General features: G+C 36.2%; 2 protein-coding genes across 4 annotated transcripts; one reads left to right on the top strand and one right to left on the bottom strand.

Moving 5' to 3' along the window:
- The first annotated feature begins 3,893 nt into the window (after positions 1 to 3,893).
- On the top strand, positions 3,894 to 8,551 carry plekhs1.1 (pleckstrin homology domain containing S1, tandem duplicate 1). Of its 3 annotated transcripts, none has more exons than XM_089122221.1 (14): positions 3,894 to 3,966; positions 4,541 to 4,576; positions 4,686 to 4,789; positions 4,867 to 4,982; positions 5,067 to 5,219; positions 5,310 to 5,355; positions 5,557 to 5,634; positions 5,738 to 5,851; positions 5,953 to 5,990; positions 6,346 to 6,432; positions 6,540 to 6,623; positions 6,811 to 6,900; positions 7,791 to 7,923; positions 8,033 to 8,551. In XM_089122221.1, exons 2-14 carry the CDS (start codon positions 4,558 to 4,560, stop codon positions 8,087 to 8,089), a joined length of 1,119 nt encoding a protein of 372 aa, XP_088978347.1. In that variant the 5' UTR covers positions 3,894 to 3,966; positions 4,541 to 4,557; the 3' UTR covers positions 8,090 to 8,551. The 3 variants fall into 3 exon arrangements, with proteins under 3 accessions (XP_088978347.1, XP_039520946.2, XP_088978348.1); XM_089122222.1 differs by having other exon boundaries at positions 3,914 to 3,966; positions 4,544 to 4,576; XM_039665012.2 differs by lacking the exon at positions 6,540 to 6,623.
- A 618-nt stretch (positions 8,552 to 9,169) lies between these two features.
- Positions 9,170 to 16,567, bottom strand: dclre1a (DNA cross-link repair 1A (PSO2 homolog, S. cerevisiae)). Its single transcript, XM_039665009.2, is given in 11 exon segments — positions 9,170 to 9,531; positions 9,533 to 9,681; positions 10,728 to 10,866; positions 11,784 to 11,938; positions 12,363 to 12,508; positions 12,628 to 12,720; positions 12,722 to 12,763; positions 12,906 to 13,024; positions 13,898 to 14,031; positions 14,210 to 15,619; positions 15,912 to 16,567. Coding segments are annotated over 11 exon segments (2,844 nt in total). The 5' UTR covers positions 16,306 to 16,567; the 3' UTR covers positions 9,170 to 9,468.
- Positions 16,568 to 16,711: the final 144 nt, after the last annotated feature.

Genomic DNA, 16,711 nt, shown 5'->3' with positions numbered 1-16,711 from the left:
TGACATAACTCAATAATTAGCATTGCATAAATCATACTGTAGGTGTTTTTAATTTCTGCAGCAATTTAATGCTTTTCTAATTTTATAGTATCTATAAAGACAAAAGATTTTTCAGTATTGAAATATAAAGACAGACACAAACACAAATACCCTGGCAGAGCCCCCGGGGCTGTCACAATCCCCACTAGATTAGTCATGCATTATCTGGTGGTTTTGACAACCAAAACAAATGATAGGATGTGGTTGCTTGAGACTGGCAGAGGGACATTTTACCTGAGTGAATAACCAGAATTTCCACCTTCTCCATCCAGGCCAGGGACAAAACACGTCCAGATCTGCACTACTATCATGAAATGATCACGCAGCAGAGGACACCTGCTATAGCAACACACATATAACATCCTGGATGAGTAAAGGTAAACAAAACAGGAATGTTGTTAGAAACCAATTAATAACGGGTTCGATACTGAAAAGTCACTGAACCGGAGACACTATTTCTGTGTCAGAACACAATACCCATTTAAACAGGCATAGGATCAATTAAATGTTTCATACTCTATGATGGACCCACCCAAATGACACCCATGCAGAGAAATTAACAAATAAAAATGAATTATAAACAATTGTGATTGTGTTTTTCCATTAAGGATACGTCACTGGAATGCAGTAAAATTCATCCAATAAGATTAACTGGAAACACAATAGAGAATATTATAATAATTTACATATTGCATGCATATAAATGTACAATTTAGAGAGAATTTGAAGTTGCACCATTTATTCATCTATGGGGTTTCTTAGAACATGCCTTGATCTGTATATGACATAGTGCCGTAATGGGTCTGCAGAAACCTTTTCCATCGCAGAAAATGACAGGTTGTTTCCTCATTGAAGAAAGCAGGTTTGTCAGGGAATCTATGGCTCACATCCAAGAAACTTTACTGGAAGACAAAGAAAAAAAAAAAAGAAAAAAAAACATTCTGTATTATGCAAATTTAACACCAAGTTAAATAATCAAAATGCATGCAAGTTGCACAATTTTGTAATGTGATTAGATTTGCTGCTGATGCATTTAGGTGAAACAAGAACTATTGCATTATATTTCATGTTAAAATGACCCCTCTTCAAGATACTTTTCTAGCAAAGCAGTTTTTCATTACAAATAACTATAGACCAGTAGTTTTATCAAAGGCATTTTTCTGGTAGGTGGATAGTTCAACGCCTTTCTCAAATCTCAAATCAATGGGCTGAAAAATGCTTCTAAATACAGCATCACCTATTTCCTTCCGGGCATGATTTAAAAACAACTTGTGAGAACCGATTGTTTATCCATAGAAATAAACTGTGGTAGTAAAATACACAAGTCTTGAAGAATATAAAGATATTGCTAATGACACTTTTTTTTTTCAACATTAATTTTACATTTAGTTGTAGTCACAGGATTCCTCTAAAACAGAGTTTTCTTCTAGATGAAACCATATTGGCCAATGGCTTTACTGATACATTAATTCTAAAGATCAAATGAATATCATACACTGACTACTGGAAATCATGTAATACTACACAAAGGTTTGAGGTTAGTAAGATTTTTTTTTTTTTTTAAAGAAAGTACTATTTTTATTAAGCAAGGATTTATTAATGTGATGAAAAGTGACAATGTAGAAGTTTGCTACAAAAAATGATATTCATTTTCCATTAATCAGAAAATCAGAAAAATGTTTCCACAAAAATATTAAGCAGCAAATCAGCATATTAGAATTATTTCTGAAAGATCATGAAACACTGAAAACTGGAGTAATGGATGCAGAGAATTAAGCTTTGCCATCACAGGAATAAATAACAATTTAAAATATATTAAAATAGAATACAGTCATTTTAAATTGTAAAAACCTTCCAACCAAGATTTCTTTTTACATTTGGTAGTGTGTATTTCTGGAGCCAAGATTTGATAATGCAAAAAGGTGTGTCCTTATTCTCACATATTGTTCCCATCAGTTTTGTCAGAATGTTTTTTTGTACAACACAGATACAACTGATTACCAGTCACCACACACCCACAAAACATTTTTCAACACTTTTTTGTGCATATTTGCAAATTTCCTTACATATATATATATATATATATATATATATATATATATATATTTTATTATTATTATTTTTAAATAATGTTTTAGTCTAATATTGTAACCATAATTTGACTTCAGTAAAAAAAAAAATTGCATGAACAAAACATTTCCTTTTATTAGCTTATCGCTTATCAAAACTGTGTTGTTACTCTATCTATCTATAAAGACGATTTAGCATAGGAGGAGTGCTGTCATCTTTTACCTGATGACTGATATCTAGTGGGTTTTTTTTTCTTCTTTATCTCGTGTGGAAAATTTGAATTGATGTAAACAAACGCCCAAAAATGCACACACACAATATGCTTCATTGAGTTAGAATGTTACGTTAACACCATGTCTACAAAGGACACGAGCGGGGTGAATCGACGCAACAATGCAACCAATTATAATTAATGATGCGGTCTACACTGGATGTGGTGCGGCACAGCACAGCACGACAACAAATTACCATCAGTAAACTGATACCTCATGACGTATATTCCAAGCACATATGATACTTCTGCTTTGTCGCGTCCAGTGTGGACAGCTTTTAGATGTTGCAACACAACGTGTCAACTGTCACCTCCAGTGAAGTAGACATGGTGCTAGTTAGATTTCTAAACAAATGCTAAGAAATTTCTAAGGGTTTTCTTAACACATGGTGTTTGATGCAACTGGCTGCAATTGACTATTGCCTCAAAACTTTTGTTGTCACAAGAACTAAGATGGGAGATCTCAGATTGCAAATTTCTGGGTTACTGCATATGTCTCTGAGATAAATGGGAATGTCAACAGATAGCTCAAATTAGGTGTTATACTGTAGGTCTCCAGGGTGTCTACAGCGAATAGGCCTCTCTAGTGGTGATTTCTGAAACTGCACTGATTCAGTTCAAGAACTGTGAAAAGTTCAGTGATTATGGACTGAGTTCAATTCACCTACATTGGGGAGAACAAAAATTCGATACACTGCCGATTTTGCAGGTTTTCCTACTTACTATGTAGAAGTCTGTCATTTTTTTCATAGGTACTCTTCAAATGTAAATCTAAAACAAAAATCCAGAAAATCACATTGTATGATTTTTAATTAATTCATTTGCATTGCATTGATTTTTAATGAACACAGTGCATCAGAGATTTTGGCTCACTCCTCCATATAGACCTTATACAGATCCTTCAGGTTTCAGGACTGTCGCTGGGCAATACAGACTTTCAGCCCCCTCCAAAGATTGTCTATTGGGTTCAGGTCTGGAGACTGGCTAGGCCACTCCAGGACCTTGAGATGCTTCTTACGGAGCCACACCTTAGTTACCCTAGATGTGTGTTTTGGGTCGTTGTCATGCTGGAAGAGCCAGCCACAACCCATCTTCAATGCTCTTACTGAGGGAAGGAGGTTATTGGCCAAGATTTTGCGATACATGGCCCCATCCATGGGTAATCATATGTAAATGTATTACATTTCCAGTAAGTATTATCTATATATATATGACATCTTCTAATTCTATCATAAATTACCAACAACAAGGTCATGCGTGCACCTTTATCAAGGAAGCTGATTTTTCTAGATGCTTGGAGATTTGCATTTGGAAGGAATTCCATAAATAACTACAGCCATTAAGGAAAAGAAAATCACCCCGCATCGCTTTTGGTCATTACCAGTAATAACCTGCTAGTTTCCATAAAAAAAATTCCGTACACCTAAAAATAAAATGCTTTCAATAAAGGGAGGACTCTTTGGTGACATAACTAGAAACTCCTCCTTCGAAGACATAAGTAGTTTGACAAAATCATACATGCATTCTGAAAACAGGACAGCGGCAAGGAGGACACTGTTTTAATTGCAACACATACAGTAGTTAAGGTAATGTAATGTATTCATTGCAGGTCTACTGATCTTATGACTGCCTGGTTTTATTTGAGTACATAAAGAAATGATGGCTACACAGTACTGCTTACAATAGGTGCAGCTTTGAAGAATTACACTGAAAAGCACTCAGTATAAAAATTGTGTCATCATTATCCTCATGTTCTTTTAAACCTGTATTAATTTTTTCTTCTGCAGAACACAAAAGAAAAATTTTTGAAGAGTGTTTCAATTGTTTTTGTACAAAACAACATTAGACCCACTGAATCTCATTGTATGGACTGTTTTTTCCAAAAGATCTCCTTTTGTATTCCACAAAAATACAGCATATAAGTTTGTAAGGACGTGAGGGTGATTAAACAACAATATTTTAGTTTTAGTGGGTGAACTGTCCCTTTAAGGACTGGTGTAAAGGTCATAGTTTTTTACTTTATGAATGCAATTGTGTAAAATAGCTACCGCACTGTGGATTTTTCTATATTGTAAATTCTCAAGCATTATTTATTGCTTAACAATTGTCTGATGCGTGTGAGGAAGACATCACTCACAACACATATCATGTCTGTTTTAGCAGTCAACATCATCCAAATGTCAAGACGTAAATCAGGTATATCTGAAATTTATTTTGAACAAAATAGAATGACTGGAACCAGAATGGCATTGAAAAGATGCCAACATTTTTCTAATTGTCTGGTTGATCACATGTACTCTTCTAGAAAAAGATTCCAGTACTTCCTGTCACAATGAAGCAGCTGAGGCAGATGAAGTATACTCAGGTTACCTGTGCAAGTCCCCTCCTTCTAGTCTAATCAAAAATAAGGTATAATATTTAGATTTCCTAAACACAAATATCAGCAGTTTACATCTCTGTATGTCAAGTTTCATTGTCCATTGCAGAAAGCATGGAAACGTCGCTTCTTTGTGCTTTCAAAGAAAAAAGACAGCAGCCATGAGCTAAAATACTACAAAACCACTGAGAGAGACAGTCATATCAAATCGATAGTGGTTTCCACGTAAGAAAAAATCTGCTGGATGTTTTTGAAATGAGTAAAAATGATTAATATTATGCAATTATATAATTCGTTTCTTTTATGTAGCATCACGAAGCTGTATATGCGTCCTGAATCGCATTCAACTTTTGAATGGATCTGCAAAAACTTCGGGTGCTCTTCATCATCTGTGCTCTTTATGAAAGCAGAAGATCCAAAAGAGAAAGCCCAAAGAGAATATATATTCATTGGAGACACCAGGTTTGCTGTGACTATCATTGTTTTACCATAAAGGCCAGTAAATAAAGTCTAGTAGTTGTAGTGCTGTTATATGTGCTCTGTTGTTTTCAGTGAGGAGGTGGAGAGATGGTTCAATGCTTTATCTGGGATTTTGAAGGTTAGACATTCTACTTTTTGCCTAATATGAAAAGCTGTAATAATCAGTATGCCCTCTTTGAAAAAAATGAAACCATATTTTTTTATTCAAATTATATATTCAATATTTTACTTTTTTTAATATATAGCAGTTTCATATATTTTTATCATTTAAGTAAGTCTTAATCAATGTAATTTGATGATTTTCAAATTGTGTTAATAGAATATCAAATCGCAAACTGAACCTCAGATCAAGGCAAAATCCAACTCTAGTGACCAAAACCTCCGTGACACTGACAAGGTAACTCATCAGCATTGCGTTCACATAGTTGTATGTGTCTGGAATTCAATCCACATAACTCATGTCAGCATTTTTTCTGATTGTTACCTCTTCTTAACTGCAGACTAAAGTTGATAGTCGACCCCAACTGCCTCCAAAGAAGTCAGCATCTAAAGTTGTTACCACTCAGTATGGTCCATGTAGCCAACCACCCAAGAACAGTCCATCTGCAACACAGGTATTGTATAGTTAAACCAATAAAAACAGGCTCTCACCCACTTACATCATGATTCATTCCAACTTCCAAAAAACCCACATACCTTTGTTTTATGTATTCAGGTGTATACAGAGATGAACAAAGAGGAAATGTCATCAAGGTATGACAAACTTATTCTAGATTTAAACTTACTTTACCTCTCTTTAAGTTGTTAAACAGTGACTGTTGTTCCTCAGGTAAAAATAACAAAAATTAATTTGTGTCCTTCTTGAATAAGCATGAGGTGGTCTAATAGAGCAATTTGTCTTTGATTTGCTGCTCATTTGATTTCCATATTTTAAAATAGTTAATGTTTGTGGTAATCAAGAGTCATTTTGCAAACTCTTTTATGTACTCTGCATGTAGATGAGTTCTCTGATTTTACAAACGCACAGGCTGTAGTGTGCTGTAATGTTTAACTGGCTGCTGATCGGTGCTGCAAATAATAAATGATAATTATTTGCTTCTCTCTCAAGGCAGAGCGTGACTTCATCTGAAGGCAGTCTGTTGGATTGTGTCACAAAAGCCTTGAATTCTTTGACACAGCAAACTGAGTCAGACAGGTACAAAACCCCCTAGAGGATACAATCTGAAGCTTAGTGCAAAACTATGTTCTTTTAATGTAACTTTCTGCACCACCATAATGGGTTATCAATCAATGTCATCCTAGAATTTGTGCAAGAAACCAGACCAATAACTCTGAAAACTCTTGCTGTGACTTCAATGAAAACTGTGCCTCCACTAAGCTAAACTGGTCAGTTCCAGACAAGAGTATATTTCTAGTACTATCTAAAATAATTTATCTTAGTGAGAAGAGCAATTCAATGGAAAACAACTGTTTGAAAATATCTGAAAACTGCAGAAATTAGTTCACAATCAACTTTGCTTATGAAATTGTGGTGGAATCAACTTACATTTTGACTATGTTTTCCATTCCTCAGTGAAACGCACACCATTGTCGAGAAGGAAATCTGCGTAAGTCATCGTGAGCTGAAGAACTTGATCTTTACAGAGGAGGAGGGCAAGCCATGGTACAATTCTCAATGATAAATTAGGAAAAGTCATTGCTTCAAAAAATTTCAGCTAAGTTCATGCAAGTTTGCTTGGATGTTTGTAACAACAACAATTAGCCTATACAATACATTATATTATATTGTATATTGTATCATATTCTATACAATTACATTACATTATATTTTATATTAGGGCTGGGCATTGTATTGTATCTTTAAACACTGAACTGTTTGTCCCACCATATTAATTCATGCTAAAACAGTATTTATAGTTTAAAGGGTTAGTTCACCCAAAAATGAAAATTCTGTCAGTATTTACTCACCCTCATGTTGTTCCAAGCCTCTATGTGTTTATTTGTTCTGATGAACACAAAGGAAGATATTTGGAAGAATGTTTTAATCAAACAGATCTCATTCCCCATTGACTACCATTTTCCTACTATGGTAGTCAATGGGGAATGAGATCTGTTTGATTAAAACATTCTTCAAAATATCTTCCTTTGTGTATAGCAGAACAAATAAACACATAGAGGTTTGGAACAACAAGAGGGTGAGTAAATACTGACAGAATTTTCATTTTTGGGTGAACTAACCCTTTAAATTTCGTTAAAACTGACAGACTTGGAAAGCTGAGACTTTGCTTCATATAAAAAAAAAAAAATAACAAAGCTTATCTTGATTTATTGGATGAGGTGTGCTACAATGTCCCATTCATTTGTCAACTGAAAACAGCATAGACTGAAAAGATCAATCCTTGGGATTTAAGAAATCGAATCAATTCTTCAAAATGAGAATTGATTAAATCTAGACATAATTTATCCAGCCCTACTATCCGTCTATACACCTCTATATGTGCATGTATGTGTGAAATACTTCTTATATATGCTGTTTTCCTCCACATCTCGCAGTGTGTCTGAGTGTCAGCAGATTCAGGACTCATGTCCGTTCCAGAAGGGGGATCAGATCCTGGCTGTCAATGACCTGTTGACAGACACAGTGGAGGAGATGCACAGATATCTAAAAAGACTTAGCAAAGATGAGGTAGTCAAGAGTCAGAGTACAAGAATGTTTTTGTAATAATCAGGGCAACAATATAACTATAGTTTAATTTTTTTTTTTTTGTCTTGTTTGTTTTTCGCTCCCCATCCAGGTAAAATTGACCATCCGACGGCTCTCTCTCCATTCCTCTCCATCTGAACCCTGCTGAGAACCAAAACTAAACGATCTAATCTCATAGCACGTTGTTTATCTTCTTCATCTGATTTTCAGGCACCAACTGTTCTCTCATTAAGTTTCTCGTGCATTTTTTTTCTCAGTGAGTAACTAGCAGCACTGAGCTGGAGATCAGTTCACACCAAAATGCGCTGATAAATCTGTTTTATCATAATATAACTTCTAGACTCGCTTGTGGAGACTTCTAAAACTATACTTCACTGGAATTTATGATTTGTTAGTGCCATATAAAACAGACTGAAAGCTTTTCACACAACCCAGGTCGTCAGGTTGTAAAATACAGGTTGTCAAAAGTAAAACAAGTAGCTTGTTTTCCTGTGTAGCCTACACAAAGGCTTTCTGAGTTCATGTTCTACTAAATCTTACTAAAGAGGAAAAACCTGTTATACTTGTATAGAATAGGGAAAGATGAATAAAAAAGACAAACTTTCTTCTATAGTAGCAGTAAAAAATGCTGGGATTACAGAAATGTTGAACAGTATTTTGATGCTATTTTTAACTGCCTGTGAATCTGCAGTGTGTTCTGTAACCACATGGTGGCAAACTGACACAAACTGAATTATTTTAAAACCTACATTTTGTGATTCTTATATCTTGAATGGGCTTTATGCACTTGTTTCCTGTCTGCCATTATTAGCCAAATTGATTAATTCAGGTGTGTCTGATTATTATTGGCGTGACTACTGAGGTCAGGCACACCTGAATTAATCAATTTGGCCAATAATGGCAGACAGGAAACAAGGAGGAAGTAGTGCAGCTGTGCATAAACCCATTCTGATTGGTTTGCTAAATAATGAGTTTTTTATAAACTGCAGCAGCATCGAAGCTTGTTTGTAATAAACCCAAATGTATTGTTTTAACTGAAATGAGAAACAAAAGAAACTACTGACTACCTGCTAAAGAACTGTTGATTACATGTGTTGAAATGTATTACTTTTCTTACAGGAAATGTTATCTTGTATGTGCAGTATAAAAGTATAAAATATAGTATAAGTATAAAATAAAAATATGCAATTCAGAGAACAAAATCATTAGTACAAGTGTGAAACAAGAGTAAAGTGAATAGAAATTATTTATTTCCTTTAGAAACTTTGAGTTTAAAAAAATCCTCCTAAAATAGGAGGGCATATGTGGTCCATTCCAGCAGTAGCCACTGGCAAGGTAAAAACAGGCAAGGGAGCCAAATAGTAAAAATGAAACACTATTAACCGTTGTGCAACCAGCACTTAAATGGCAGGTTAAAGTCCCTTCTTTTCAAATGTGAGAAGGCAGCCCAAAACACTCAGAGGTCCAATCAAAAAAAGCACCATCTGACTGTTTGGTCAAAGGTTTGATTGTGGATGTCAGTTTACTTTATTGCCTTGTTCCACAGCTTGAGCTTCTCAGGGCTCATGGTGTCGAGCTAAGGTTTCTTGTTTTCAGTCTGCCACTCATAGAAGAAGCCCTCCATGGCTTTCCTGCTCTTCCAGCTGCCCACATTCACCGTGGGGATGATCTTTTTCGGCTGCAGCCACTGCACAAAACGTTTCAGCTCTAGATAACTGCTGTGCTCGCTGTAGGGAATACCTGGAATAGATAAGTATAGAGTAGTAAAGTATTTTTCAATATCTTTCAGATGATGGGAAAACCTATTTATAAAAAAATAGGTTTTTGTCATTGTCAAAAGTCTGTGAACCAACAATGATTTCTGCTGCTTACGCAGAGTCATATTCTAACCTTTTGTACCATTATTTTACAAATAAAAAAATCTTTGTGTAAAGACCTGAAATACTGTAACAAGCACAAATTCCCATTAATTCCCACGTTGGATGTCTCAGGTTCCAGCGGAGCTTGTGAAATGAGATGCATCTAGCGCTTGAGGCAGCACCTGGTTCGGCTGAAAGATCGCTGATATTCTGAAATTAAAACCCTGGGCTTGCAAAATCTGACATCTTGAGTTTTTCTCTGGGTCAAATCACATCTGCTGATTCACTTAATACAAGGCATGCTGTTTTTAGCCTGAAACAACATTCAGCATTACCTACAACTGCTGTAAGGGTGAAAATAAATACATACAATGTAATTACATTCCACATACAAAGCCATAGGTTTAATCTCGTCAGTTAGTGGAACATAATGACACGGCTATGTTGCGTCTACTGAAAATCAGTTTAATAGAAAACAATCCTTTTAATATCTTATTAAGGAAAGGATGGTGTGTGACACATCAATAAAATATAACGTGATTTCTGCATACATTTCTCTTTGTTTTTTGTAAAGGCCTACAACTAAGCAAAATGGAGCAAACCTATTAAACTACCATTAAACTGTCAAATGGAGTAAAATGATGTGTTCTTTAATTGCTTTGTCAAATGCCTTATTTCCATTTTGAATTAAAAGGATGACAAAAATACACACTTATTTTGCCTAGGGCACTTCAAGTCACTAGACAAACAGGAGGAAAAGTTGGGTTTTTTTTTTTTCCTCTTATAAAATAAAAATGCAAATATGGTATTACAGAAACACCTTCTGTTGTACATTCACTTCCCTAACTGCACTTAAACACTTACTATAACGACTAGGATAAATACAATAATTTTTATTAAATCCTTTATAAATAGACTGACACATACCATAGATACTGATGTTCCCTTGGGTCTGTGGTTGAATGTCTTCCACTCTCACTGTTTGGTTGAAGGTCCAGCCTGTGGGTTTGAAGGCCACTAGCTGGTCATACTTCCTGGAAAACTTATTCAAGTGTGTCCGCAGGTTCTGTACAGTCAAGAAAGGACGGGTGTGAAAACATGAAAGGAAAAAACAAAAATAAAATAAAAAATAATATAAACATATCATATAAACATATAGATTGTTTGGGATAAAGTTCCCTGTATTGGGAAAACTCTCCACAAACTCTTAATTGCAAGTTATAAAGTCTCAATTCTGATGGATAGAAGTCAGCTCCTAATTCTGACATTTTCTTACAATTGCGAGTTAATATTTCAAAATTCCGACTTTAACTCACAATTGTGAGTTTATATCTCACATAGATGTGCTAGAAAAAAAAAAAGTTAGAAGTGTGAGAGTGTCACATTTACCTTTTTATTTAGTTTTAGAAGCAAGCTTACATAGCACGTGCTGCCATGAAAAAGTTACAGGGTAATCAAAGTCAAATGATGCCAAATTGCAGCTTCTTTCTTTCTTTCAATTTACATAATTACTTTTCAATGTTGCTGCAAAAGGAAATTTTGTGCAATCTACAATTAACCTTGCCATGCAATTTTTCCTCTACATTGGCATGTGTGAGAAAAGTGGAGTATAATGGTTTAGTGCACATCATAGACTAATCTTTATTATCTGCAACAGTCTCATTAGAATTAACTTTCAGACTCATTCAGTGCTACCGCCGGTGCCAGAACTGCTGCGTTGGCACTTGGTCTCTGTAATTACAATCCTAATTTTTTCCTCTTACATTAGCATAAACTCGCTGTCAAGGAAAATTTACGATAACACTGAACTCTGCATGAATTTTAAACTCCAAATTGAATAAGTAAACATAGCCTCATTGATTGTGTTTAGCATAATCAGCTCTTTTTATAAGCTTATGATCTCAAACAGCAAAAATTGCATTTCATAATTTGTAACTGACATATGAGAAACAAATCGAAGAAGGTTTTAATATAGTTACTCACTTTAAAATTGAGCTGCATCATAGGTAGCACATGCACCTGGGCCGCCTGCCAGTCTGTAGTGATGCGCCGGCCAATCTCCTCGGACTCCAGGCAGCACATGGTGTTATACTTATCCTTGGACAAGCATACTTTAGAGCCTAACACTTCCGATACAGCTAGAAGAACAGGTGGGACAGGGACAGGTAAAAAATGTTATCTCTATATACACAAGGAATTAAAATCAACCCATTTAGATTTGGAAAGCAGTAAATAAGTAAGACAGTCAAAAGAGATTTCATATTACTGGTGAACGGAGATAACACTACTGTGTGATCAGTGTTTTAAAGTAAATGGGCATAGGACATTAATCATGGATGCATCTTGTAAAATGAATAGCAAGCCAGTCAGACAAACTGCTGATCGGGAACATTTCAAAGTTAAGTAAGGACAGCATTTGCAAACTATTTTTGTTTTTATGAGTGTCATTCATGATAGTCACAGTTTATAGAAAGGCGAACAATCTGTCCTTTCAAGAGTGGATAAAGAAGCACAAGGTCTACAAAAGGGCAGGGCAAAGCAGGACAACATATTGTCACTCACCTAGAAAGACCTTCTCTTTCCCAACTGAGTAGGTGCCACACACCACAAGTGTACGAGGGTTCAGTGTGACCTGTTCAAAAGCTATGTTTACAGCAAAGGTGATGACTTCCTGTTGAGTGGGAAATGTATATTCTGGACTGCAATACCTACAAAAGATTAAAAAAACTGTAAACCTATTAATATCAGTCTCAGTTGATGTGATCAAAAGCGGACAAGAGAAACAGAAAGCAGAACAGAAAAGTAGCTTTGTTAGTAGGGAACTCACGTAGTGTCCAGATAGAGGGTCTGTATCCTGAGACCCTGCAGCTCTGGGTAACGCTCCATGGACGGATCAGCCCGGAAGTCACCGGTGTGGAGTACCTTCTGGCAGCACAAATAGCAACATGGCTGCCCCAGGACAGCTGGGGGGAGAAACAGTTATAGTAATTAAGGTCTTACTCTGTTACTCTGTATGAACAGTCCAAACAATAATAAAGCTACGAAAGCAAAAAAATAAAAAATAAAATTGGTTTCAAACATTCATTAGTTAGAAGATACACTCACTGATTAGCATCCAGGAGAGTGACCTTCACTCCTTGTACTATACACTCTGTGTTCATTGGGAGAACATGAACAAAACGTTCATCCACCTTCAGCTTAGTCTTCACAAGGTTACCAGTTACCTGTAATGATTAACACAAATTTGTCATGAAAACACCCTGACATTATCATAGAGGGAAAAAAAAACTGAAAAACATTTTTCAACAATTCCATGCCGTTTCGCTTTCCGCATTTTCCCAAGTGCCCTTATAGTGGTAATGAAGGTTTCTAGTTCCATTTTCCACCCGTGTCCTAACCCTTAGAATTAGACATTGATTGACATAAATTTGACGTTTTATGCTAATGTATTGACAATTCTGATATAAAAACCACAACATTTCTGGAGCTTAAAGGGATAGTTCACCCAACAATAAAAATTCTAAAACCATGTACTCCCTCTCAGGTTGATCAAAATTGTATGAAATTAAAAAGGGAGATTTTAATTTTGAATGTTAGAGTATTTCTACACAGAAAATTCATAAGTAAAACTTGTCTTTTTTTAAATAGCAAGGGAAATTCAGTTTTTATGATTTTTAAAGGAGTAGTTCACTTTTCAAAAAACTTTTGCTGATAATTTACTCACCTCCATGTCATCCAAGATGTCCATGTCTTTCTTTCTTCAGTCGAAAAGAAATTAAGGTTTTTGATGAAAACATTACAGGATTTTTCTCCATATAATGGACTTCAATGGGAACCAAAAGGTTCAAGGTCCAAAAGACATTTTCAGTACAAAATTTCCAGTACTTTTGGACCTTGAACCGTTTGGTTCACACTGAAGTGCATTATATGGAGAAAAATGCTGGAATGTTTTCATCAAAAACATTAATTTCTTTTCGACTGAAGAAAGAATGACATGGACATCTTGGATGACATGGGGGTGAGTAAATTATCAGCAAAAGTTTTTTTCAAAAGTGAACTACTCCTTTAAAGTGATGAAATGAGGCAGGGAGACATACTTTGTTACAATAGATGGGTAAGACAGAGTTTTTCTTCAAGCCACCATAGTGGTCCGAGTGGAAGTGAGTGAGAAAGTAGGCTGTGATGCCTTCAACAGTCCCATACTGAAAAGCATCCACAGCAAATCCAGTTCCTGAACAGAGAAATATCATATTATAGTCTCCAAAGTACAATCAACTAAAACATTGTCCCTCAAGCATGAATAAATTCACACACATAAACTGGTACATTAAAATTCTGGCACAGCTTATAAGACATGAAGTAGAAGTGCTTATGTAACAAAAACAAAAGCCTTAAAGCGATTCACAAACCAGGAATTTTCTTGTAGAACGGACAGCGCTTGGGCTCCTCGGGATCTCCATCTGTCGCTTTTCCTCTGTTCCATTTCTTCCACCGCTCTGCCCTCCCTCCTCTGTTCCCTTCTGTTTGCATGGGCCTAGTCATACCATCTTCAGCAGCAGGCGAGACACTGGACGCTTCAGATGGTGCTTTGGTCTTCCTACGCCGTCTACCCTGGTGCCTAGCGTCTTCCCCCTGAGCTTCTGAAATCCTCGCTTTCCTCGGCCCTTGCTGATCGGCCTCCCTGACCGTTGCATTCACTTCCTCCTCAGCCTTTTTTTCACTCAATGGCTTCAGGCCAAAAAACACTCCAATGTCTGTTTGCTTTAATCCAGAGGGACCTGTTTTATTCTGAGTCCTCCTAGAAGCCATAGACAGTGTTTTCTGAGTTATGGATATGTCTGTTTGGGTGGAAGACAATTCCTGGTTTATGAAAGTGGCGTTAACTTCTTCATAAGGTGAAGCCAAACTGTTGACACATGCAGGTTTAGATATACGATCCCGAAGATGCTCTAATACCAAACTTTGGGGTGACTGTAACACAGAGTTTGGACCTTCATTGTTTGATGTGGCATGTTTTCCCATTGATTGAGCTCTCTGCTTAAAATCAGAAACACCTGTGGAACTGGAAATGGTCAGGTGATTATCAGGTGCTAACGATGTCTGCAGTTTCTCACAGTCTAATACGTTTTTGTCAGATCCATGTTCCCTGTTCCCAGTCTCATATTGGCCCAGCATACCAAAGAACAGATCATCATCTTCATCGCTGAACAGTTTAAGAGAATCATCATCAACTTTTTTTACATCTTCCTGCAATGCAGTACTGTGAAACAGTCTCTCTTTCTTGTTTTTTTGCATCCTGTGCTCCTCATCCACATCTTGAAGTTCGGAGAGTGGAGAGTAGGAGATATAATCATCATCATTATTACATTCAAAGAGCTCATCTTTAATCTTATTAGTCTGTGTCTGAACAGCACTGTGAACACAATGTGCTTTGACTGGGGATGGAATTGCCATGCTCGACTCCTGCGATGAATTCTGGGACTGAGATCTTTTGATGGAAGGAGACCAGCCTTTCTTTTTCTTAATGTCTTCTGTGTTAGGAGAGCGCAAAAGTAGCAGAGCGTTGCTCTGGGTGGGAGTTCCATTTGGCACATCACCGGAGGATGAGTTTTGGCTGGATGAAGCAATTGTATTTAAAGCACTGTACACTGAGCTCTCTGTACCATTTGTGGGAGAAACATTATTATGTGACTTCAAGCTGAAGTCTGAGATGCCTTGAACCGTGCAGTTGTGCGCTCGACTCTGAGCGAGCAGAGAGTGGTTGTGCCTCTTGTAATGATTGGGAATAGAGGACGTACATTGAAGGCCATCTGGACATTCTGTAACATTATAAGGGAGAATTATATTATTATTTTTTTATTCTTAAATATTATACATATTCTCACAAACATTGAACATTAAGGTTTTAAAATTTCACACAGCCAATTTATGGATAATTTTAATAATGATGAAGTTCTCAAACCTTAGGATCAATGAATTTTCATGTTTTTAAATTAAAATAACACAAATTATGCAACAATTTATATTAGTGCTTTCAAATCGATGAATCACATCTAACATGTATATATGTATGTAAATATACAATGTATATATGTATGTGTGTGACATTACCTTTACAATTGTCAACAGGGGTATCTAAGCATTCTGTAACATGCCATTGTTGAGACTGAACCACCAAAAGGGAAAATGGCATTTGACAGACAGGACAGAAGCCTCTCGATTGAGTGTCTGTATCCTGAACATCCTGAGAAAGTGTCCCACCATGATTTACGTCCACAGATTCTGAGCTTACAGTGTAAATGGGAGCAGTAACGTTATTGCTATTCTGGTCTAAATCAGTGTGTGTTTCAGCACTGATTGTTTTTTGCCCTGATGTCCCCGGGTTGCTATCCTTTCTCCTCTTGGTCCCACGTTCCCTTGATATCTGTGATTTGCAGCTTCGTTTTTTAGTCTTCTTAAGAGGTTTATAATTCCAGATGTCATTCTCAGAGCCGCTCTGTGACATTTGTAAACATTAAAAGATTCTAACGTTACTCGTTTGTTTTGTTTAACACGGTTGTTTTGTAACATCACATTCATGGTCTACTAATGCAAAAAAGTAGACCGCTCAAGAAAGACCGAAGAAAGAAATTCAGCCCAAAATAAAAAGCCAACAGAAAAGCGAATTTAACAAAAACCGTTCATATTAGATAAGAAATAAAACCGACCACTATCTTCCGTCATTACACTTACCGCGCCAATGTTGAAGGCATTTATTTTCCCATTGATGTTCGCATTTTCTATATTGCATAACCTCTCCGGCAATCCCATAAGGCATCCAGGACCTTTATTTAATAAACCCATTATTGTTAGTAGTTTGACGAATATATTTACTGCTCTCAAAACAAGTTTGTCACGGATATAGTTGAGAT

This window comes from Pimephales promelas, chromosome 17, assembly GCF_988280905.1.
Source record: "Pimephales promelas chromosome 17, fPimPro1.hap1.1, whole genome shotgun sequence".
Classification (NCBI taxonomy): domain Eukaryota; kingdom Metazoa; phylum Chordata; class Actinopteri; order Cypriniformes; family Leuciscidae; genus Pimephales; species Pimephales promelas.
Note: the sequence above shows the minus strand (reverse complement) of the source record. Positions and strands in the feature narration are given on the sequence as shown.

Bases quoted from the DNA above. Each gene is read 5' to 3' on its own strand.
- plekhs1.1 (XM_089122221.1), top strand. The intron at 5,220-5,309 runs GTTTGCTGTGAC...TGTTGTTTTCAG, and splicing joins ATATTCATTGGAGACACCAG to TGAGGAGGTGGAGAGATGGT. The intron at 5,991-6,345 runs GTATGACAAACT...TTCTCTCTCAAG, and splicing joins AAAGAGGAAATGTCATCAAG to GCAGAGCGTGACTTCATCTG.